This window comes from Monomorium pharaonis, chromosome 7 (assembly GCF_013373865.1).
Source record: "Monomorium pharaonis isolate MP-MQ-018 chromosome 7, ASM1337386v2, whole genome shotgun sequence".
In the NCBI taxonomy this organism is placed as follows: Eukaryota; Metazoa; Arthropoda; class Insecta; order Hymenoptera; family Formicidae; genus Monomorium; species Monomorium pharaonis.
The window spans coordinates 15,375,701-15,401,432 of NC_050473.1; the positions used below are offsets into that span (position 1 = coordinate 15,375,701).

Consider the following 25,732-nt stretch of genomic DNA (forward strand, 5'->3'; position numbering starts at 1 on the left):
GGTATATCGAAAGCTCCTCGAGGTCGAGGCGGAACAATCATGAGCGTATTTCGTAAGTGACGAGAGAAATGAAAATCCTACAAGATCCTCTCGGAGGATTGTTGGAGGAGCCGTCCGGTGACGGAACAAAGCGAGAGAGAGAGACTTTACTGTTAGCTGGCTCTCGAGACGCGCGCGAATAGTCGTTGTACGGCCGGTCGCAGCGAGCGAGCGAGCGAACGGGCAAGCCGAGCGACCGCGCCTGGCTATTCCTTCGATCGGCAAGCCAAGTCATCCAGCTAGCCTAGCTAGCTAAGTGCGCTAGTCGGACCGGAGACTGTTGGGTTGGGTGTTGGTGAAAGGTGTGGCCGCATTAGCCACACGAGAAAAGGAGAATACAATATTCTAGCCGTAGCGCGCGATATTCACCGATGAGCGCGTTGAGATGACGACGATGCACGATGAGGAGTGTAATCGCTCTCGTCCTGGTGTCTACCTTCTCTTCGTCATCATCCAACGCAATATCGCAGCAGGCACGTTGTAGCGCGGTAGAGAGAGAGAGAGAGAGAGAGAGAGAGAGAGAGAGAGAGAGAGAGAGAGAGAGAGAGAGAGAGAGAGAGAGAGAGAGAGAGAGAGAGAGAGAGAGAGAGAGAGAGAGAAGGAGAGGGAGAGGGAGAGAGACGCGGATGCGGAGACATCGGAGACTGAAAAAACGCCGGCGTACAGGTGGTCGGCAGCGAAACGATCGGAGAGTACCGCTTAATGGGATTCAACGACCTCCGCACGGTCGGATCTAAGAGTATCGGCCTATATCGCCCGCTCGCCGGTCCTGTCGGCACGTCAAGACGCCTCTCTCGCGAGTCTATTTACCCCCTGCGTATCGATCGCGCTCGCGTCGCCAATATTTGGAACGGGCGGATATTAATCGCGAAAATGAGAATTTCCATGTTTGTTGAGAGAGACAAATCGTCACTCGATACAAAACTCAAATCGTAGCTGATCGTGCCACGTAATACAAAACTGTCACAATTAGAGCAGACGCGAGTAGACTTTAAGTGGACTTTACTTTAAATTTCCATTCACGTGGTAGGCGACAAGAGAGTATCGTAAGATGACGTACGACAAAAGCAAGGTAACATGTCCCGTTGAATATTCGCTAGGCCGAGGTCAATTCCGAATTCAGAGAGGAAAGGAATCGGGCGGAAGTGCGCAACGTCTTTTCTCTGTAAATCCTATGTCGATAGATATCGCGTTCGTTCCGAGCGAACGATTCGCCGCTCTTGGCTTATTTTCTCGCTTTTTCTAAGGACGATCCGTAAGCTCGATCGCGTCAGGCGAGTCGCGCGAGAAATCGGCGCGATCGGCGAAAATTCCCGCGGGGGAGAAAACAAGATTTTTCGCGTCATAAATTCCTGCGGGAGGAGAGCGATTGAAGATCTTTGCCCATAGCGGTACCGTCCTTGCCAGGTCGCCTCCGAGCCACGCTGACGCGCTGGTAACTGTTCCCGTATCCTGTCCTGACTATTCCTAGCCGAGAGCGTCCGGTACGCGCGAGCGTGCGGCGCTCGAAACCGCACGCTCAAAATGGCACGACTCGGCAATTATCGAAACACCATGCGTGAAACGTCATTTAATATTCATAAAGACATTTATATATTTCCTTTATATGTTGTGTAAGATAAATGTCTTTTATATAAGTGATTTGTTGTCGCGTGTATATTCCAAAAGAGCAAAACTGAAGGTGCATAGTTGGGTGACCGTGAGGAGAAAATAATGATAGTCGATTCGAATTTAGCGCCGGTAGCGAGCGGGCACTCGCGCGAGTCCGTGGCTGTCCGCTCGTTCGGCACGTACGCGTTGTTCGACACCGTCATCCGACATCGTATTCGAAGTATCCGCGACGGCGATCGCACGCCGCGGCTTTGAATTTACGATTGTTAGTCGTGGCGCGCTTGGACGGCAAAGATACTGGAGGGGGATGGCTGCTGACGGGACCGGTGGCATCGGGGTCGCGGGACGCCACCGCGGTACGAAAATAAAATCCGTCTCGCCGCTGCGCGGAGAGAGAGAGAGAGAGAGAGAGAGAGAGAGAGAGAGAGAGAGAGAGAGAGAGAGAGAGAGAGAGAGAGAGAATCCGTTGATCGGCGCGTGCAGCCAAGATTTCGAGCATCCCGACCCGCGATGCTCCGCTAAACAGATATACGCAACTTTTGTAGATATAATATCAGCACTCTTATTTAACACTTTCCGGCAATCACTCCCCGCAATGAGACTCAAATGTCATTCCGTATACATCGTAAAGCTCGCCGCATGTGATTTTTCCCTAATAAGCTCTAACATACTGTACACAGAAAAAGCTTGAGATCAAATTAAAATTATTCTACTTCAGAATCATTGTTTCGTGAATAATAAAGAATAGAATAGGAAAGCTATCTTTGAAGGATAATTATCTAGCTTACGTAGAAAAAATTTTGTAACTTGTTCAACACCTTGTAGACTGTCGAATATACGTAGCAGTTATTTAGAATTTTTTAAGAACCTGTTTTCAAAAGATTAACAATACGCGTTAGCAAACTTGAAAGTCTGCATTTCATCTGACTTGGCTATACATTGGACTATATATGCATATGCAAAAATATATGCAAAATTTGGATTTGAAAAGCTTTCGATTCGAAAGACTTGATAATGTGTGAAGTTTACATAACTATAACTACGAATAATATGTAAAATAATGAAATTTGTCATACATGTCCTTTTCACAAGCACAATAATAACAAGCAAACGGCTGTCGCGGTGATAGAGAAGAGCCCACGATAGATCGCGTCAAGTTTACGCCCGAAAGTACATCAACTCACGGAGAGAAGTGCGAGCTAAATAATTTCTGCTTTGCAAAAAGCCGTTGGGCACGGCCGGACAAATTTGTCCGATGTTTTAACGGCGCGAAAGTTTCGCGGAATGGGAACGTGACAATTCGTCAGCGAGATTTATAAATTCGTCGTCCTGACAAACATGCCTGGTAGCTACCAGCTACCAGGAAACTCCTCGCCCGAAATGATTATAATGCGTGTGTGTCGCTTATAAGCGTGCGGATAAAAACTCCGCCGCGACACGTAGAAGTCGATAAAAATCCTGCGATCCTAGGCATGTGTGAGGTATTAAAATTCCAGTGAAAGAAAAAAAAAATCGAAATGGTGTGTGGAGCTCCGCTCCCTAGACTTCTTCGGCGCGACGCACAGCCGCGCTCAAGGCTATGTCGCAACCGATGTGGTAGCGTCATCGATATCACTGTCCAACTCAGCGAAGGAAGATACCAGCTAGCGGCAACAGCAAGCAGCGGCGGTAGCGGCTAAACGCAATGTAGACGGTGTAGCCGCCGTCGCCGCTGAAGACGACGACGACGACGACGACGACGACGACGACGACGAAGACGACGATGATCGGCTCCGTCGCTGTTACTGTTATTTTTAACCCGACGCCGACGCGCCGAGTCCGTAGTCTAAAACCGCGTTTACCCTCCCGCGTCCCTCTCGTCTCCTCGTCATTCTTCCTCTTTGCGATTCTCCTTCTCTCTCTTCGGCTTCTTCCTCTTCTTCTTCTTCTCCTTCTTCTTAGCTGAGACGATGGGAGGGTTCGCCAGGCGCGCATATTTCGGAGCCTATTTTCAAAGTGACTTTCTATTTCCAAAGTCACAGGACGTCGGTTGGACGTTCGGTGCTTCTCGAAGATGAGAATTGAGCTTAGAAAGCGCAACAGACTCGATAAAATTTACTTTTCCCAAACACATAACATTCTGTATTTACTTTCATTAAGGAGATTGTCTCTCGGCAATAAAATATATCTTGTCGCTGTAACTCAGCGATTTAGTGCCGTTGTTCAAAAGTAATTTTGGATTGCAAATTCAAGCCTTTTTCACAGAAATGCATGTTATAATTCTAGCTTCAATAATTACAATTTGGCTATCACCCGAGATCAAAGATTTTATAATTTTGGAAAAGCTGCAATGCGTGTGTAAATCATGTTAGTGCATATCGATTGTTTTGCTGATTATTTTGTGATTATCTTAATTAATGCATCGAACAATCGGCACGATCGACAGTTTCTATGATCAATGGATAACGGTGCCTATGGTCACAGGATTATTGTTCGCAATATGGAGCCAAGCGAAAATGATTGCACGGTAGATGGAAATTGCAAAGAACAAGTCCTTCCAAATTGCACTTTATATTACAAGGGGAAGTGGAAATATCTCGCGGTATATTTGGAAAATTCACTACGAATCGAGCTGCCTGATGTACTCTTGTTTCCGGTCATTAGCTTTCCATTTGCCGCGCACATTCAGGGCTACCGGCGTCACGCGTGACACAAAAGACAATACAATAGATGTGGTCTTTTATTGGGATGTCCCAAATCCACTGCATCTCTTATTATTGCACTTTTTTTATTCGTAAAAAGTGTTGATTAACATAAAACTCAGAAACTTATAAGTTTAAGAAACTTGTAAATTTAATAGATAAGATTTATGTATGTAATTAAGTTAGTAATAGTTTATGTTAATTTTGTAATTATCTTGTGTCTGAATATATCCTGCTTGTAACATATTCTGCTTTTTTGTTTATTTGTCCGGCGGTTGAAGATACCATTCTACACTGTTAAATACGTATTATATCCAATCTGAGTCATTTTTAATTATTTTTGTAAACACACCTATGCTGTTAATTTAACTAAAATAATGGAATTCAATATTTTAATTAAAAAATATATTTAAATGTGTTAAAATATACTACCGAATTTTATCACCAGAAATGAGTCGATTAGACGAGGCCGTTTTCATAACTTCATATTTTATGTCAAAATAATAAATTTCGATACACATATGAAAGTAAAAAATAATAACCTGCCTTTAACTCAAAGAGTTGGTTTGAATTTAATCCTTTAATATTCAGCAGTGTAGAGCGTTCAATAAATCTATCGCAATATATCTATCTATATGTATATCTATCTGCAGCATTATATTACAAAATTCGCTTACCTTTAGGCCCAAAACATCTTCCCTTTCATTAGTTTTATGCTGAAAACAGAAAAAAAGAAGATTTTCAATTTATTTAATAAATTTAATCAACATTTTTTAATTAAAATTTTTTTTCATAAAAGGTTTTAGTTTAGTCAGATATTGCTAGATATCACAATCATAATAAATAATGAATAGATTTACAAAATGTAAGTTATAATAGCAAAATTAAAAGATATATAGAAACAGGTATGATTCATGTGGAGCGCCGTGTGTGCAACGGATGCATCTATCGCTTTCTCCGCGAATGCGGTCATTGCTATTGTCATTGTTTACCGGTGGTAAACATTTTTCAAGAAACTCCAGAATCGGAGTAAATCGCCCCGCAGTAAAAAAAAAAAAAAAAAAAAAAAAAAAATCGAAACGCAGCTTGATTTGGCGCGTCGTTAATGACGGTCGATAATACTCGTCAAATGCCTGATGTACCGATAGCCAGATCACGAGCCAGGCACATAAAAACAGGAGGACAAAGTCAGCTGAGGAAACGCTCGAGTCGTGTGCTCGTCGCGGGAAAATCCGTTTTGAAGAGCCAGTTTTCCCGCCAGTCGAGTCAGCAACGTCGCGCGGCGAGAGGCGTCGAGAGAAAGAACGAGTCGGTCTGCTAGGCGCGAGGCGTCGGGGAGAAGGACGGCGAGGGAGGGAGGGAAAGGAACGGAGCGACGGAGCCAAGGAGAGACGGAGAGAGGTGAAGAAGAAAAAGGGGGGAGAGAGAGAGAGAGAACCTCGAAACGTGACAACGCCGCGCTAATGCGTTGTAGACTCGGTTCCGTGCTGATACCCACGCTCCGAGGCCTCGCCTCGCCTCGCCTCGCTTCGTCTCGCCTCACCTCGGCTCGCTTCAGCTCGTCTTGCCTCGCCTTGCCCTGCCTTGCCTCGGCGGGAAGCCGCCGCGCCGTGCCGCCGTTGCCTCGGCGGTAGAACGAAATATTTCTACTCGGCGAACTTTCTACTCGGCGCAAGAACCCGAGGGTTGCCGTGCGACCCAGGTTTCAACCGACCGGGGTGGTGGATTCGCGCGCTTCCTCTTTCAATCTGTCAAGGAATGCTGCAACGCGTTTGCTGCGCGACGCGTTTACCCCCGCCAACGGCACGAGATTCTAGTTTAGAAAATGGCACCAAAAAAGAAAAAAAAATCTAGACGGATACCGTTAAATACTGAGCTTTGATGCTTCCGCAAGTTTCTGCGGCACTCGCTGAGAAGGGAAGATTTTGAATTAAAAGCAGAGCAATTTAATGCCCTCCTCTCCCCACCCGCAGAAACAATTTTGCAATTTCGCTAAGCGTAAAAGTCAAGCTTCGACTCCAATTACAATCGTAACGCTTTTAGACGTGGCAGCGCGGTAAAATATTAAAGCGTAACTGAACCCTTCGTACATTATATACGGCATGTAACGTGTAGCAATGGTATATTATGTATACGCGACTTGTGTGTGTGTGTGTGTGTGTGTGTGTGTGTGTGTGTGGCAGCGCATCGTTTGGCTTCCGACCAAATATACGCTCGATCGATCGCACCTACCGATCCGTGGCGAGCTCTCTCGCCGCCGCCGCCGCTGCTGCTGCTGCTGCTGCTGCTGCCGCGTTCGCGAGAGAGCTAAACGCGGACGGAACGGATAACACGGGGGCTTTCGAAAACGCTCGCCCGTCGTTCGATCGTCCGCGCGTTGTTTTATACGTGCGGGGCTAGAGTGCTCGCGCACGGCCGGCAAGAGAGAGAATCGAGAGTGCGACGTGAGCGCGCGCGCGCCGATCGAATTTTGCAGCTCGCCGGGACGCGCATGTCCGGCGCGGCGCGACGCGGCGAGCGGCATTTTATACGTAGAAAATATTCGCGGTTGAAATTCGAAAGGTAGCTCTAGCGCAGAGCCCGAGCAGCGTTTCTTCGACCGGCGAGAGACGTCGGTCGGAGCAACTTTCTAGTTTACCTGACATGCATGTAGCGAGAACCGTACGCGCGGGCATGTGTGTGTGTGTGTGTGTGTGTGTGTGTGTGTATGTGTGTGCACGCACTTACGGCCACGCGGGAATGTGTGTGTGCATGCGGGCATACACACACACACACACATACACGCGCGCGCGCGAGAACGTATCTCTCTTTCTTTTTCTCCTCTTCGCTCGCTCGCTCCCTTTTATCTCTTTCTCGTTCTCTCTCAATATCTCTTTCTCTCCCTCTCTTTCTTTCTCGTTCTCTCTGTCTGCCCTTCTCCGACGGTCATGTGGAGGAAAACTGGTTTCAAGAGAATAGAGCAACTGCGCCTTACCAGCAACAGCCACGAAGAACGAAAGCTCCGAACACCCTCGCGCGCATGAGTTTAACATCTTATCCATATATATTTCCGAGCCGCGTTTAGACGACGAAATAGGGGCATAAATTAGTAAAAACTTCGACGAGTGTCAATTTTCGCACATAATTGTGGGAATGAAATAAAATTCAAGATTATGCGAAAGAGTATCGATTATCTTAGAATTGTCATGAATATTTCATCAATGTATATTTCGAGCGATCTAAAATTCGTTTATTGTTAAATTGATTGAAATTCTTCGCAGCTCTAATTTATAATATAAATATCAAAATGTGAGCAAAAATAAAAATGTCACGGAACACTTGTATTATTTGATTTAAAATTATTGAACGCGTCGTGGTAATAGTAACATTTTTAATTCAGGTTTCCGTTCTGATCGTAAAAACAGCTACGTACGTCGATTAATCCTGGAAAATTTTGCCGATTCTATAAAGATCTATCGGGAGATGACTTTCCCCGTAAAGTAACTTCGGGTCTTTTCATCCACTCGGGCGTAGCTCGAGATAGGTACCGCGCGAGAGAAATGTCGATGATATTTTGCAGTGTGCGCGGCGCGCGTTATGTAAAATGCGAGTTTTGTAATGCTACAGGAGAAACAAAGTTTTCGCAATTACGACACCGAAATGGATTTAACGCGGGCGGTAGATGACCCTGTTTCCCTCTTGCATCCCTCCACCGTTTATTACTACCACAAGGCGAATAACTTTTGTGCGTCTTGTATCCTGCGAAGAGTTGGAATCTTCACGTATCTATGTGTTACGAGTTCATTCGCGAAGTCGCGACGACCTTTGTCGTCTCGGGGATGTTCGGTCGTTGTTGCGGCTGGAAAGCGCGGATCGAATTAAAAAAGCACGCGTGAATGATAGCCTCGAGGACTTTAACGCAGTGCGCTGCTTTATCGGCGGGGTCTCGTTACAGGTAGCGAGCATCTAATCTTGTAATTTTGCCTGGTCTTTTTTCCCACTCCAGGCACCCGTTTCTCTTTACCCCCTGTCTCTATCTAACTCTCCGCGCTCATTCCCTCTCTCTACATCTCTCCTACTCGATGTCCCACGTGTATGTATATATGTATACATACACGTATAAATATGTATATATACAATTTATATATCTGTAGTTTATATATATATATATATATATATATATATATATATGTACTATATAAGTATAATATATATTTTATATATAATATATAAAATGTATATACAATATATACACAGTGACGTGCGCGAGCTCCCTCCGCAATATACGTATCCTCGTCTGACTTCAGGATAGTTTTACCCTCGCGAGTGGGCAACGGGTTGATTGCACTGGCGGCTCCGCATTTGCCGGCTATCTTCCTCCAGCACGCGCTCTCTCGCTCTCCGCTCTGTTCTCGCTCGCTCCGTTCATCACCCACTCCCCCTCTCGATATCACATTGCCGTTTCTCTCGCTCCATCCACCGTCAAGCCCGTCGCTCGCTCTCGTTCTTCTCTTCTCTTCTCTCTCTCTCTCTCTCTCTCTTTCTCCCTCACTCACACTCTACACCTCGCTTTCTCATACCCTCTTTCTTTCTCATTCGCTCTTTCTCCTACCGATCCGTGCGACCAACTCGCTTCCCTCTCTCTCGCGCGCGCCTCGTCCTTTTTCTCTGTCGGTCGTCCTTTCGGTCTCTCTATTTCTGTCACCGTCTCCCTCTCCGCTCCCCCTTTCACGTTCCCTCGTTCTCTCGCGTTGCCTGACGAGCGCGAGCGAAGGGATGGAGAACGAATAGGGGTTTCCGTGGTAACGCCCCATGCACGAGTAATGCCTTCCCTCCTTGTCCGACTACGCGCTCGGTGTCCTTCTCCCGCTATTGCAGCTCTCTCCCGTTCGCCCACCGCTCCGCGGCCGTCGCTCGCTTGCTCGCTCGCTCGCTCGCCAGCAGCAGCAGCGAACACAGTGCGCGCACCGCGTTGTTTCTCCCCGCGCCGCGCCTTCCTCCATTCCACCCCCCTTCGCCGCTCGCCCACGCTCCCCACTACGAACGCTTCTGCGTACAGGCTGCTCCATACACTGTCGTCGAAAGCTTTTGCCGAGTCGGATGAGCGGGCGAGCGAATGGAATTCTCTCCTGCGAACCGAAATTACGCGATCACGTTGAAAAGCGTCAGTCCGAAAACTCGCGGCTCCGAACGTAAATTATATCTATCCCCGTGGAAATGGAGTAAAATAGGTCTACCGCTCGAATCACCGTCGCACGCTCGCAATTTTCAATAACCAATAAAGAAATTGGCGATTGTCGGAAATTCGAAATTATTGAAAAGAATTTAGCTGTACGAGCAACGCGTGGATGTTTAACGATTTGTAAGGAAAAGGGGAAACATTTTTCCTGAATCGAACCGTAGAATGCTCCGCGCCCAGTTTCCATCTAGCGTATAGATTTTCTCCATCTCGTCCGCGAGGAGGAGTACAGTTAGGAGAAGTTTAGTCTTATGGTTTTTTGAAAAATGCACTTTTTTGAAATTGCCGTAGCGAGGAGAGATAGGTCGGCGAGAGACTATACGGAGGCGTGGAGAAGCGAGAGAAGGGGGTATAGTTGGAGGCGGAGGTTGGGAACGGGAGGATGGGGAAGTGCGCGGTGGTAAATGCGCAGGTGTATGGGAAAAGTCGCTTACGCCCGTAGTAGAACCGGGGCAAAACGAATCCCGTTGAAGAGCAGCTATGGAAAATTTGCAAATTCGTGCCGGCGCGATGATGAACGTCTACCTAGCGAAAATAATTTCGCGTGCGGCGCGCAAAAACATGAAAGGAAAAAAAAGAGAGACAGGGAGGGAAGGGACTTATTATGTGAGAAGTAACTGATTTCGAAACGTCGCGTTTCAACCCTACGGCCTTAGGTTTAGGGGTACATTAAACCTGACCTTTCATATCAGCGTTATATCAGAGTCGCACGTGATATTTTCTTGGAATTCTAATGAACAAGTTATTACTGAAATGTTATTTTCCTACTCGGACGTACACGCGCGGAGGTAGACTGTGTTCCATTTCGCGTTGGCGGTTATTTTAAGGGAACGTTAGAAATAAATTCTGTACCGCGGCTAGTAATATTACGTTAAAACTTTTCATACGATTCCACCATGATATAGCATCCAGAATTTAATCAACGTTATTGAACGTCATTTTGCTTAATATATAAGCATAAAAATGAACTATGACTCATTAACGTCTGAATTTCTGTTACGTAATAACGTCGACGCAACAAAGTAAAAGTAGAGCGTTCTATTCCTTTATTTTTAATATTGTGCTAAAAGATAGCAGGACACGTTACATATTTTTTCAGATTACTATTAACGAATTTATCGTTCACACGCAGTAAAATTTCGTGCAAGCACAAAAGTGAACTTTGTATCAGTCCACCTTGACTGTCTGTACGAGAATAACATGTTTTTGTATATCTGTCACATTAGACGATCATTAGGTATTTAATAAATCGATCCACGAGTATCGCTATCGGCTAATTACTCTTGAAAGAAGAATTGAAGGACTATCGGATGGACACACCTTCTTGATCACCAGCATACGTCTCATCCCCTGCGGGAATATTTAGGCAAGGAAGCCTGGTGATCCCTTCGTCTGGAGGGTCCAGCGTAACGTAACGCGGCTATCCAACGGATAATTATTATTACCGGTTCGAGGTTCGTGTCGGCAATTAGAGACAGCCACCTCTAGCTACCGCGGAGACCAACAACAGTAAGCGCCATTAAGCAAATAACCGCGAGATTGTTACTCGTTAGTTGGCAGTTGCAGCCGACCGTAGGTGTTCTCTCTCTTTCTCTCTCTCTCTCGCAACTTCCCTTCGTCACTCTCCTGTTGAATTCTTGTACCCTCCCCCTCCCGAAATCCACCCCGGCAATCACGCTTCTTTATTTCTTTCACTCCACGTGCACGCATCCTTCTTCATCTTCTCCTTGTCTCTATATCCTTCCCCTTTTCGTCCCGGCGCGTAAACGAGAGAGAAAGAGTTGATGATACGCTCATCGTTGACGCGCACGGGGGAAAAAATAAAGCGAGCTTTCGGAATAACGAGTTACATGACGCGCTCGCGTATGCAGAGATCGCGAGCTTATTCTCGCGGTTACGCTTCCGTGTTGTTCTTCGGCCTCGGCGCACACTCGAGAGTTTTGTCCCCCGAGAGAGCGACAGTTACGAGTTAGCGGACACATGAATGCGAGTAATTATTGATGGGTATTCGGCCGAGAGAGAACTTTATTCTGCGGGAACAACTTTTAACAGTGGATGTTGTAGCGGTGGACGCACACTCGGTAAAGACCGAGGTCTCAGTAAATGTCCCTTTAAAAGTCCAAGCTTCCAAGAGAACGACTCTCGATAGACTGAGAATGATTATTAACGAATGTTTAATTTTATTCTTCGAGAATTACTTTCAAAAGGAAAAGTCATTGACATCATAAAGATTTAACATTAAGAGTATATCGAGCATTTTTTTACTCTAAACTTTACACTAAAAATATCAAGCGAATAAATTACAATATTTAATGAAAATGATTTAAATAAAAAGACTTTTATTCATATAAAGAACATGATTATTGAAAAGTTAAAGAATTTCAGAATCTTCCTTTATATGCAAGAAATATAATATCAATTAAAAAAATAAGAATAGTAAATGATAACGGCTTGGTACTTCTAGCGTTAATAAGATCTGAATAGTTGTGTACAGAATATGCAGTTTTACCATCTGGGAATGACTATGCTCGACGCAAAATTTTCATGTCTACACCCTAATTAAGGGAAGCCCCAATTTCGAAGGATTATTTCCTTTCCGCTAGTTCTCCCGAACTAGTACGGCGTACGTATTTATCGCTGAGGGAACATCGTTGAGTCGAACTATGTGGATCGCATTAAGCCGTGGGCCAAGTCGGAACCAATGAACGGGCGAAGGTTTTGTCAAACGACGGCGTGCACTTGCTCAAATATATGACTGTCTCTCTTACTTGATGAGGAAGACGCCGCGCCGCGATTCCGTTTCGATGGAGAACTGGAAACGTCAAATGCTCGTCTCTCGCGCCTTTCTCGGGACTAACACTTGAATTTCTCGCGTCTACGGTTACATTTCAGAAGATCGAGTTAATGCAATCGTAATCATCTGGATAAGAACGACCATCGCGACCATTACGCGCGACCATTATACACAAACAAAACAGTTGTACGTACAACGCGGATGAAATACGTCGTAATGTCTTCAAATACAACTTGTTCAAAGATAATTACAATACATGACAACTCTACCGCGGCGAAATTCTATTCATTTTACTTGGCAGTATATCGGAAAAAGATTTGTAACTATTTTTCATTGCAGCTTCAATAATAATAATTAACGGGAATCGGTATCATGTGCGATGCGTGCTGTCGAAAGTTCGGAATGGGAATTATTGCCGGGGAGAATTTACGTTCACTCGGTGAGCGAATGTTTCAACTGAAATTTAATTCAACTAAAACACACTAGAAACAATCTAAAAGGTAACGATGTTATTAGAAGCAATTCATCCGTAGCTACATTATCTTAATCAAGTCGTATTATAATAGTTGAGAGTTAACTTGGAAATGTCGATACATTCTCCATTAATAATTTAAGCAAAAAATTTAACATTTCGATTACTAACGATTCTTTTTACACGCAATTTACTCGTTGTCCGTTTCTCGTGTAACATTGGTTGTTCGTTGGAATCTAAGAATGGAAAATGTCGCCGAATAATTATGTCCGCGGGCAAATGGATCGCCATTCGAGTTTACGCGCGTTCGATGACCGAACGAAAATGTCACTAAATGAAAATTGACGTAACGCGAGCGCGCGCGCGCGCGCGCGCGCAAGAGAGAGAGAGAGAGAGAGGAGGGGAAGGCAAAATCGTCGTTGTTGTCGACAAAACGAAGCGGCCGATCGTCTCTCTCTCCGAGAAGCTGCGCGCGTTACGTGTGTCGCCGCTCGGAAAGAGCCCCGAAATTCGGCGGGGCGTCGGTAATGGCATAAACTGTATACCTCGTGTTCAGCGACTTCTCTCGCGCGCGCGATATATCCAGCTCATTCTGAGATACAGCTGTGTACGGGAGAGAGCCGTGGGTATACGAGCACCGCGCGTATATACGGCTACGTCCATGTACGTAGATGTACATAACGATACGTACCTATATACGTGCCATAGTTTAGCGCACGGCGTGTATAAGGGTTAGGGGCGTGGTGGTGGTGGTGGTAGTGATAGTGGCGATGGTGGTGGTAGTAGCACCGGTTTGCGCGCGCGGGCGATGCCGGGTGCGGGGATAAACGGGGGATGGGAGGGTGAGAGATGAAGCGAGGCGGCCGGGGACGGGGGTGGAAAGGGGACCGAGGGGGTGGCGGTAGGTGACACGGGGGAATGACGGGGGCTGAGGGTGGTGGTGGTGGTGATGGTGAGTAGGGCGGATCGGGGGATGGCGGCCGTTCGATAGCGAGCGCACGTGGCCGCGCTTCCCGGAGCCGCCGTCGTGGCGCCAACGTCCTATTAACCCTCCACCCGGCCGATTCGCGCTCGCGAGCGCACACCTACGTGCGCGGCCACGACACGCACACAGACGGCAGCGTCCGCCACCCTCGTACTCGCGATACGGCACCCCACCGATACGCCCTACCACCGCCACCACATGGCCGCAGGACCACCACCGGTCGAGAATTTCCAGTGTCGATTCGCGCAGGCGCCTAACTTACTTAAAGGACACTGACTCCTCCGCGCCGTAGCGCCCTGATGGGATCCTCTCTCTTTCTTTCCCTTTTTTGCGCTCTCCTTCCGCCCCTCTTTCTCTTTTTCCCCTCTCTTTCTCTTTCTCTCTTGCCCTCACTCCACCTCGATACTTTTCGGAGGAGGTCGTTGAAAATAACGGCTGGCGCTCGCGCGCGCGAGAGAGAGGCGATATATTAAAACTTCGCTGGTCCGCGCGCAATCAATTTTCGTTAGCGCGAATATCTAAAATCCATGGATACTCGTGTACTCGGCCGATAGACAAGGGCGATCGAGATCTTTTATTATGGATTACTTTCGTCATTCAAGGGAGGATCTTATTATGATCGAACAACGTTACGCGAAATAATATACGCCGGCAGCATAGAAACCACCCCTTTGAGCGCGAACAGTACTATTTTCATGATAATGAATGTCGAGCGTATGACACGTTATATTCTTTTCCATCCTCCAAATTTTCCAAGGCACTTAACGTCGGTGCTCTTTTGTAAAGTGATACATCCCCTATAACGATCCGAATGATAGGATTCCACCGATTGCCGCACCAAGTTCGGCGATACGATCTTCTTGAGCAACAGACGGGGTTAGATAAATGGCCGCGATCGGATTATCCGCGATCACGAGGTAGCGCTCACGCAATTGAATCGTCATTGCGACCATAAAATAAAAAAGAGGAGGGTGAGACGACACCCGAGAGTAACGCGGTTCGACGAGTGGTCGAAACTAAACTAAAACTTATATCCCGATGTTATCAGCTAATAGATTTGGTTTTTTTCTTCACGGGAGAATCTATTCGTAGAACGGTATTCATAGAACCAAAAGAGGATGACATTCATATATTTTTACAATAGTTATATTTATTCGCCAATTATTTGTCAGAGCCGTTTGTTAATTCATCATTGCAGTATCTCGCGTCGTCAGTCAATAGCTTTTCGAGGGAATACGTATTAATATTCGTCGCTTCCGGTACTTGATGCCGCCGGTCGTTCAAATTTAAATACCTTAGACCGAGGTTCACGCTCTAAATCCACCCAAACACATCGTTTACATTCGTTGTAGACGACGGTTACATACCGTTGTTGAATTGTGCTTACTGGATGACGCATCTCTAAAATAAGCCGGGACTACGTAATAGAAAAAAAAAAAGAAGCGCACTCTACACGAGTCTCGTGACTTGTACCCTGTTTAGCCGTAACCTATCCTGTTGACGAACGCAGTATCCGCGATGCAAATTGTAATTTCGACAGCACAAGTGACACTCGTTGCACTATATTTATAATTGGCGCGTTTCCTCGGGAGAAGAGAGAATTAGGTGAAGCATCTATATAGATAACAGCTTGTGGAGAAGCAAAGAACGAAAGAAATGTCTGGATTTTTCCGAGAATCTTTCCAAGTAAAATTTATATTTTCACTACTTTACTTATCCTGGATAGCACATTAGAAAATTTATATTCAATTATAACGAGACATAATACAATTTTAGATAATTCATAGACAATTCATCAATTCACAATTACACGCATATCTAAAAAAAAACGTCATAAAGACGTTTTTACGACGTCTTTAACATGTCTTTAGACGTATGTTATCTGGGAACAGAATTCTTTATTAAATGTTTTTTTTCTGAGAAGTTGGAGAATAGACTTACGTTAAAAAAAACGCGGTTTGTAATGTTAGTTGATAACTGGAATTAGATCGCTTATTTTTCCATGTTGAAACTGCTAAACAGACAGAATCGTGTATCATCAAAATCGCAGAGGAGGGGGGGAAGGAGGGAGAGGGGGTTCGCAACAGTTCGAGCTACTAGGTTCGTCGATCGAACTTTCGTCGGGGCAAAATGGAGAATCGCCCCGTTCTAATTCTAAGCGGAATTCTTCACGACCGAGTATAAAATTATACTCAAGCCGGGGAAATGGCGATCTCGGTTGCGATCGACGAACGGCGACGGCGGTGGCGGTGGCAGCGGCGACGACCTAGCCTCGCGATACCCAAGCTCTCCCGCAGGATCAATGCGGACTATCAACCCTCGGCGCTATCGAGCGAGCGAGCGAGCGGAGCCGCGACGGTGACGGCGGCGTAGCGCGTCGATCGCCGACCGAGTGTTGGTGCCCCGTTCACGAGGACGGTGCCGCGGCGGCAGTGAGTGCGTCATCGCGCCGAGAAATCGCGCGCGATCGCTCGTTTGCGCGAGCGTTTGCGCCGACGATATTAGATGTACACAATGTTGCCAAACGTTAACGTCGAGTCGACCGCAGTCGGTCGATGAAACGCGAAATGCAGAGAGAAATCTGCCGACGTTACGGAAAACGAAAAACGCGCCGGTCGCTTTAGAATAAGAAACGGCAAACTCGTAATATAATTTATGCCCTACCTTGCGCCTTCTTTTGTAAAGGAGAAAATTATAAAATCTTTCATCTGAACGTAATGTTTTGTATCATAAATATTTACTGACCGGAGAGAAGTTTGATTGCGTAATTGCCTTTTACTCAACTGAAAGCTCCCGCGCCAAGTGATATTGCTTATGGTACCGTCACCTTCCTGGGTCGTTACGTCGGCACGCGATAATTCGATATTATCGAAGCATCGATACGCCGTTTTCGATATGCATGTATCTTTTCGCGCGATATCTCACTTCCGTCAATCTATCTGGCCGGTACTAAAGACCTTCGATATCGCACCTGTGCGGTATCGATGCCAAAAACGTACTTGACACCGAAGGAAATATTAAAATGAGCAAAAATATTCTGAATAATATCGATCCCGATGGCGGAGTATCCGGCAGCGAGATACGCGTATATACGGTATATACGGCCGTGCAAAAAAATACGGTAGAAGGAAGCCACGAGTCGGCGCGATTAAGTTGACGAAGAAATATGTACACGCGTGTGCGCGCGCGGAAAGGGGAGAAGGAAGGCCGCCGTCGCCGTCGCGAAGAAGCGCGCACGCCGCAAAAACACGTTGCTTGCGTGCGCGACGCGGCACGACCGCGAGGAGAGGAGAGGCGAGGCGAGGCGAGGCGAGGCGAGGCGAGGCGAGGCGAGGCGAGGCAAGGCGAGGCGAGGCGAGGCGAGGCGAGACGAGACGAAGCGAGACAAGGAGAAGTAAGGCAAGACGAGACGAGGCGCGGTGAGGTGAGGTGAAACGAGACGAGGTGAGGCGAGACGAGGCGAGGCGCTTTCGCGCGAGCGAGGACATAGCCGCGCGTGACGTCGGCGCAACGCGGCACAATGTATGTGAGCGCGAAGGTGTATCGCGGCGTGCTGCCACCTGCACGAGAGCGCGCGACTCATCGCACGTGGTTGGCCTTTCGCACGCAATAAAACGTGAGTCGCGTGTACCTTGCGAAGGGCCAGGCGATTCGCACCTCCCTCTACCCGACTGGCTCGCCCTCGCCGTAGAGTAGAATAGCGTAAAAAACAAGGATGACGCTTTACATATGTACATGCTTTCCTTGCGACATAATATTTTGAATAATAGCTGTCGAAATCTAAGGTGACCGAATCAGAGGAAAGCTAGCCTGCGATCGGAGTCTGGCTGCGAGACTGATTTTGTTGAAGATTCTGCGAGAGAGAAGGTTACACATTCACGTTAATGAGAATAAGAAGGAGTGTCTCTATCGTTTTCTTTCTCTGTTTCTTTTTATCTCGAGAGATGACAAAATATCATAAAGCATTCAGAATTAACCGTCTTAAAGTCAGACTCTGATTTTTCAAAAATCTCTAAAAGATCTACTAAGCATGCCTAAACGTCTGAATAGATAACTGATGACATTTTAAGGATCATATTCAATAAAAGAAAAAAAAGGTCGATCAGTGGAATAACGATTAGTTGGGAGGAAGAAACAACATTGTCGCCGCAGGTGAAAGAGCCTCAGGTCGGATCATCGTCTCGCGCGGAGGACCATCTCGCGAGGGTACTTATTGCTGAATGAGAGTGCCGATATCTGGCTCGCGTCCGCGGAGTGGTCGCTTTTTACCGTCGTCGTCGCGCGCACGTTGCCGACTCCCGTTTGCATACGATAAGCACTCGTCGTTTCCCCCACCAGGTTCCCCCGCACGTTTAGACGCGCTCACTATCTCCAAAGGGAGTCCGCCTGTATGCACTTGGCAAAAGAGCGGTGCCACCTGTGTGTAGGCGCGTGAATTTATAGCTCGTGGGAATGTCGCGAAGGGAGAAAGGGAGGAGCGGGCCGCGAGAAAAAGACGGAGATAGGCGGCCGGGGGGACAGGGCAGGGCAGGGATAGGCGCGGGGGAGACGAGGGGCGCGAGGGATGACCCGAACCACGTGGCGATCTATTTGTCACGCGAGAGCGGTCACTTCTATCGCGTTAAGTTTGGTTAGGCAATCGATGGATCTTGGCCGCGCGCGACTCGAAACGGCGTCTTTCGCGAGACTGAAATACTAGCCGCGCGAAAGATGATATTTTGCGGATTGGACGAGTATTTCGCGTGCGTCCTGAAAACCGGAGACGGCGAGTTCGTCAGTTTTTAGAAAAGTTATGCGGGAACATTTTGGATCGGACATTTTTACGAGACCGTTCTAGATAAAGTCGCGCGACGTGTGTCTTGCTATCACGCGCGAAATCGGGGCCTCGAATTAAATTTCTCTGAACTGGAGCACGTTAAAAATTGATCGATAGTAAGAAAAATATCTATTCGCCCCTTCGAGTTTTATTCGCTGGAGTTCATCAACTTTTAACACTAAAAAAATCTATAATTAAATCTCGGTTAAAATTGCGCTAGGAGAGGATTGATTCCGATTTCATCGAAGGACTATCCCTTTTCTCTGTCGAATACTTGAGTACTCGTACTCTCGAGTGCTCGTATGATTCCTAGTACAGCCACCGAGCATACATGGTACCATGTTGCTCTCTTGGTGGCCTTGAAGTAAGTATCATCGTATACTGAGGCTCAAGGTAAAAGAGGTTGGGGGCATAGGCCTGAGATCGGTTATCGGAGTCACACCCTCGTATCCTTCTCTTTCTATCTGTCTAGCAGTCTTTTCCGTCGTCTTTCCCGCTTCATTCTATTTCTACGTTTCGTCTTTTTGCCACCCCCGGGTGCTCTACCGCCCCCGCTACCCTATCCTTTTCCTTCAATCTTCCTCCCTTCCTGCAGCTCGTTTTTCCTCCGTTCTCTCCACTGCGCTGCCCTCTTTCCCCGTGTATATACATATATACTACACACACACACACACACACACACACACACGCGCGCGCGCGCGCGTGTATGTGTATGTGTATGTGTATATCACTATCCTGCCGCATCCTCCTCTTGCTCCCACCACGCCAGCTCGTTTGATTCCGGTTCGATGGAATGCTATACGATCTTAGGAAGCGAGGGAAGGATAGAGAAGCCGACGGAGAAGCGAGAAGGGAGAATAGGGGAAGACGGGTAAGAGAGGGTGAGTGTGTGTGTGTGTGTGTGTGTGTGTGTGTGTGTGTGTGTGTGTGTGTGTGTGTGTGTGAGAGAGAGAGAAAGAGAGAGAAAGAGGAAGAGCGAGCGTGGCGAAGGGAAGTAGAGGGAGGGAAGAGAGACAGAGTCGACGGAGAAAAGGTGAGAGGGGAAGACGGAGGGAGTGACGAGTAAAACAAGGTGGGGGAAAGAAGAGTGGGAGTGGGATTGGAGGAGAGGACGAGGAATTGCGTACATGTACCTTCGGTACTCTAGGCGCACACGGTTGATATACATACAACGTTGATCGTTAAAAGAGGATTTCCATTACCGGGTCAGTGCCGGTGGACAGAGGAACGACGAGAGAGCGCTCTGACGGTCGCGCTGTCGCGTCTCCACTCGCGCAATCGCGAGTTAGCGATTAACCGGGATGCGTCGGTCGTCAAAAGCGCCCGAAATTGCCGCGAGCGCATTTCCGTATTACCCTTTGCATATAGATTATGTAAAAAATCATCTAATATTTAAGATGATAAAACCCCGTTACACGTATCGCGCATGGACGACGATTGTAACTTGTCATGTTAGATTCTTTTTTATGTCCCAGCTCATTTAGGTGGTCCACTACGTTCACAAATTTGCATCAGTAAAGGTCGCGACGTCAAACTATTTCAGACACGAAAGCTTAAATTGTATTACGTGTCTGCCACTTGACTAAATCTAAATCACGTAGAGTCGTCCTAAACTGTGACAATATAATCCTGTGTCTTAAAGGGTGCATTTCTGTCAATAGATAGTCATCGATAGTTCGTAAGGTGAACGATTTACAGGATTTGTGTACGGTTTACGGACTAGATACACTCTGATCGCATCGCCAGACGCTAATAATAAACGTACGAATCAATATTGATACTGAGTATCCGTCTGGAATTTGCTTCAACAATGTTTTTGCCAAATAACACACACACACACACACACACACAACTTCGAATAATTTTTAAGTACTTACTTGCGCGCGCATTTTCTCTCTTATATATTTATAAAACATTTTTAATAAAATACTTTTAATAAAAATGCGATAAATAAAATTTTAAAAAATTTTGAACAAATATACTATTATCATTTTTGCCTACTTCGTGACACAATTTTGTAACGTTTTTTATAATTATGTTTTTTTTTACAAGACAGATGTAGATTGTACGTATTTCGTTATTTTCGTTTTTTAATTCATTATGCATCCGTCATCGGTATAGTTACGTTCCAAACTTTCGCAAAAGCGACACGCAAGAGATGGTTATAGCAAGATATGAGCGACATCCATGAAGTGTGTGTGTGTGTAACGTCAGTGTACAATATAACATAAATATTCATCGCTCGATGAAAACATCGAGTGAAAATCGTTGAAAAAAACAATTTTAATCAATTGTACTAGAGATATTAAAAAAAAAAAACCATTGCAAATATAAAGCTAAGCTGCCGGTAAAAAAAAGCTACGCAAAATTTCCTCCGCCGGAATTGGATCAACGAGACGAGACGCCGCTAAAACAATTTCGTTCCGTTCAGATTCCCCAAAGCTGCGAGTTCATTAATGATTAACAAAAGTGTGATTCCCCCCCCCCCCAAGTCGTCAAATATAGCGTGGTCGGTTATAACGGCGGGAACTGACTGATCCGGTGACACATTGGCCGAGCTCCGAGTCAAAACATCTCACTGCCACCGAAGGCGATGAGGAAACATCGGGTGCCACCGTGCCGTGCGGCGTCGCCGTCGATGTGTCACGGTACGGCACAGTGCTCCAACTAGTGTTCACAAGTGTCCGTGACACTCGTCGTCGGGAGCAGCCACCTCGCGCGCGGGAGAATACACGCATATCCGTGAGGGTATATAGGCGCCACGCGGCTACGGTGCAAGTGCGATGCGATGCGATGCGGTGCAGCGCGGCGCGGCGCGGAGCGGAGCGGAACACGACGCGGCTACGGCTCCTTCAAACGGCGCTATCCACGTGGTTCCTAAACGCCCCTCCCTTCGTGTTTACGATCCCTTCTACGGCTCGCCCGCCCGCCGCTCGCCGCACCGTCGCATACCTAGCCCCTCTTTTTACCGATAGGGAAGGTAAACAGCCGTCGAGTGTCACCTGTTATTACTCGTACGCAAATAGGCTTTCATTCATGGTCAACCGTCGTGTACGCGCGCGTACGCGCGCCGCGCTCTAATCCGGAAACGTTTGGCGCCTCAGGTGTGCACCTCCCTCCTGGTACGGAATATCTTGTAACTTTTTGCCTACTTTTATTCGCGAACCTTTACTTTTATCGCAAAAACGCGCAAAACATGATAAGTCGTATGCACATTTCTCCTTATGCATCCGACAGCAAGTGGAGTAATCTTTCATTAAAATCTAAAATTGTTTACTCAAACCAATTTTAATTAAAACTTTAATACTTCACACAGTTACTCATCCACCCACTTTAATTTCCATAATAACTATTCTCCAAATTGTAATACAAATTACGTAATTTTAGTATACCTACATACTTTTGCGTTACTTTGAACTCGGATATGCTTGGATGAGCAAAAGACTAAGGCAAACAAGAATCTAAATCTAAAAGCAATGTTATACTTATTGTTTAATATTTTCTGTCGAAATAAAAAATCATAAAAAACGGCAGAAATATTAGGAAAAGTAATAGGGCAAACTAGTGCAGTGCTAAAATAGTACTAGTGATGATATCAAAGTATGTAGTAATCATGTCGCATTTTTAGCAATGTTAAGCGGATGTGACAGATTAGATTTTTCCATTTTTTGCCATGCGGGTTTCGGGTCATTCGGAAGGAGACGGATGCACGTGCGACGACAGGAGGGAATCTCGCCGCGCGAACCTCGCCGGCATCCGAACCGAAACCGACTGAGCCGCGGAATAGAAGCGACGGCGGCGACTACACGACGACAACAAAGTGCATCGCTCGTTGCACCGCGAGCGAGAGCGCCGCGGGGAAGAGATTGGAGGCAGGGAGCGAGAGAAAGAGGAAGAAGCGGTGACGAGACGGGGCGAGGCGGGACGTACAACGAGGTGAATCTCCAGTGTGGTCGAAAGGGATGGATGCGAAAGGCATGAGGGGCAGAGTACAGGAGGCGCGGGGTAGCGGGGAGAGGGGGAGCGGCGGTACACATAGTGCGCCGGCTGTGCCAGGGTGTGGAGGGAGAGAACATCTACAATGCACCCGACATGCACGCGTATACATACACATACATGCACACACACACACATACATTCGGGACGAATTCACGAACTTCGGTCGACTCTCTCGCGTAGTCTCCACCCTCCCTCCCTCCCTCCCAGCCGCCGTGGGAAGCCTCTTCCCCGGCGTCACCCAGCGGGGCGCGCGTTGTCTATCTCCGTCTCCCTCTCGTCCGCCTCCCTCCTCAAACTCTCCCCCCGATTCCCAGCCGGTCGTGTGTGTTTATACCGCACTTTATGGTACATACGTATGTACGTATATACATCGCTCTCGTGACGAGCGTAACGCGAGAACCTCTCTCACGCATACGCGCGAGTCCTTCGTACGGCGCGCGCCGTAGAAAGTACATAAACCGTCCTCATTCACGTCGATATCGTCAACTGTTGCTTCCTCCGTCGTCGCGCCGGTGGGTAAACCACCGACGCCGCGTGTGTCCCGCGTGTTAAGGCGGGCTCGCTCAAGAGAGGCACGCGACTACTCCGAACGTGGGAGGGAGGAAACCGAACGACCGCATTAAACTATCCCGCTGCGTGGAAAGGTCCTATCTGCGGAACATCCAGCCAGGAAAGTCCCCGCGACAAGGCGGCTTTGTCAAACGACAAAATGTGGTTTTTTCAAAACACTTTGGCCGGACATTAGTCACATCTTTTTGACTGATCGCAAGAATAATAGAACATAAATCACAGTGACAATAAGTCAATGACGGACCACGCAATTTTTCTTGTTGTCGGCAGCGGACAAAAATCACCGACACCTGCCACGTGGACAGCGTGTCGTGGCCACGGGTTCGGGAGCAGCAGGTGCCATTGTGTTCCGCGGAGGACAGCCCCCCCGCCGCCGTAGGCTCATTCCTGCTAGCCATTAACTGGCGGTGGGCGTGAAATTCACCCGCACAAAAGGCTCGCGGCGGTCTCGTTAATGGAGAGGGAAGAAAACGGGGCCGCGAAACTCTCCGTTCACATCTCGTTCTCTCTCTCTCTCTCTCCTTCCCTCTTTGTCTCTCACCCCGTATGTCTTCCTCTCCCTCTTCTCTTCTCGTCTCGTCTCTCTTCTCACGCTTAACCTTAACCTACCGCAAGAGGACCGGAGAGTTTCGCGCGACTCCATCAGACGATGCATCCCCCGGAAGCCGAAGATGTTCGCGAGGATGTGCGCTGTGATTTAAGCGCCCGCGAATTTAGGACGCTCACAAGCACCAACCTTAACCTTAACATAAGCAACGGGATACAAATATACCAGTATACACGACGTACTGTATTCCTTCAAAGCGAAAAGTCACAAACTTTTTTAGAAATATAGTATTTAATTTTTAACAAACGTTATAACGTGCGATCCGCAGGACAATTATTTTTGTATGACATGGAGCATTATATCTACTCGCTATATTAGGTAATACATTTTCCGGCAAAGAGAGAACTAGAGTCAGAAAAATTCATCTTATCAGTCACATTTCTTATACGCGTTTTTCGGTTATATTATATGTTGTATGCCAAGTAATAAATTATTATTCTGGCTTGAGAAATGTAACGAACAACTAACGAAAAAGTATTCAACAAGAGTTTCTTCAAGGCGATATGAAGCCACATCGTTCTACGTGTTTCTTCGCGAGCTCGCAAAGTATCGCTAACGGTTACTTTTGCGGAAGATTCCCGCGGACGAGAATCGCGCGAGAAAAGCCTGGATCAGAGAGACGAGGCCGGACAAAATCCGCTATTCTTCCACTTAACTCGTGAGTGGTCGCACTACGAGTGTTCCATTCAGATAAATAACTTTATTTTTTTTTTTTAAGCAGTGATTATACGAAATATGATTTACAACTTCAAATATTTTTTTATTTACATTTACAGTCTCTTACTTTTTCAGTGTCGTCACCCTGTAAACGAGGTGGCAGAATATTAGAAAAGAATTAATTATGTGTGTGTGTATGTGAGCGGTGAGTTTCGCGCGTTTCTACTTTCTAACTGAACATACCCTTTGTTTCGGTGCGGTTTATCGTTCCACATTAATGCTAGAAAGATGGAAAACGTAAACGCGTTTCTCGAGCGAGTCTTTTAAATGGCAGAGAAACAGACCTCGTTCCTATAAAACTTGATTCTGTTATGTTCTTACGTCCGTAGAATTTATTTTAATAAAACTAGATCTAATAAGTTATAATAATTAACGCGGATCGTTTCAATGTAACAATAATGCTTTCGAATATATACAAAGATTTGATACTTGTATCAACATTAGTGATCTTATATCTCGAGAATGGATGGAATGCTTTGTGGAAAACCATCTTTCACTCATTCTAACGCAAGACTAAAATAAATTATTAAGAAGATAATTTGTCTCGAAACTAGAATGACAGACTCTTTAAAAATAAACGCGCGTATCAATAAAACTTCTCAAGAATTTACGTGTACATAAAATAAGAGCTGTGCAGTCCCCTTTATCGAGAACAAATCATGTGAAAGGATCAACGATGCTTTCATCTAAATCCGATGAAAGAAAAAGGGATGAATCGAGGAGGTGCGATAGAGATTCCACGCCGCCGTCTTTCGATACTGATCGTGCCCGCGTACGCTCGCCGCGCATGATTGACGTATCGATTACACCGGGCGAATTTTTCAATCGCCGCGAACCGCTCGTACGTAACGTAAACAAAACAATGCGCGACGACGCGATGTCGATGCGAGGCGCGTACGATGCACCACGTGCCACGATGTCTCCGATGTCGACGGAGAGGGATCACGGGAGGTAGGGTCGGGTGGAGACAGACAGCGGACGGACGCGTTACAATATTCGTAATTCGTGATTCATCGATCTCGTAGACGATATACGCTACATGCGCCCAGACATTTTTATGCCGCAGGCCACGTGTGTCCGGGTTAAATTTTATTGACAAATTACGACAAATGCGACCTGAATTCATTTAAACTTTTTACGTGAACGATTTAAACCCGTTTACAAATTAGAAAATGTTTTGTACAAAAAAATATTATTTTATTTTTATTATACATTCTACTTCT

At 46.5% G+C, this 25,732-nt stretch overlaps 1 protein-coding gene across 3 annotated transcripts in view; it reads right to left on the reverse strand.

Moving 5' to 3' along the window:
* The window catches only part of LOC105833291 (basic-leucine zipper transcription factor A), a 93,403-nt gene that overhangs the window by 22,396 nt on the left and 45,275 nt on the right, over nucleotides 1-25,732 (reverse strand). For 2 of the 3 annotated variants that reach the window (XM_036290301.1, XM_036290302.1), the window contains exon 2: nucleotides 5,009-5,047. In XM_036290301.1, the coding sequence (XP_036146194.1) occupies nucleotides 5,009-5,047 (39 nt within the window). Of the gene's footprint in view, nucleotides 1-5,008; nucleotides 5,048-6,563; nucleotides 6,688-25,732 lie in introns of those variants that run through there. The other variant, XM_036290303.1, reaches the window with a different exon arrangement.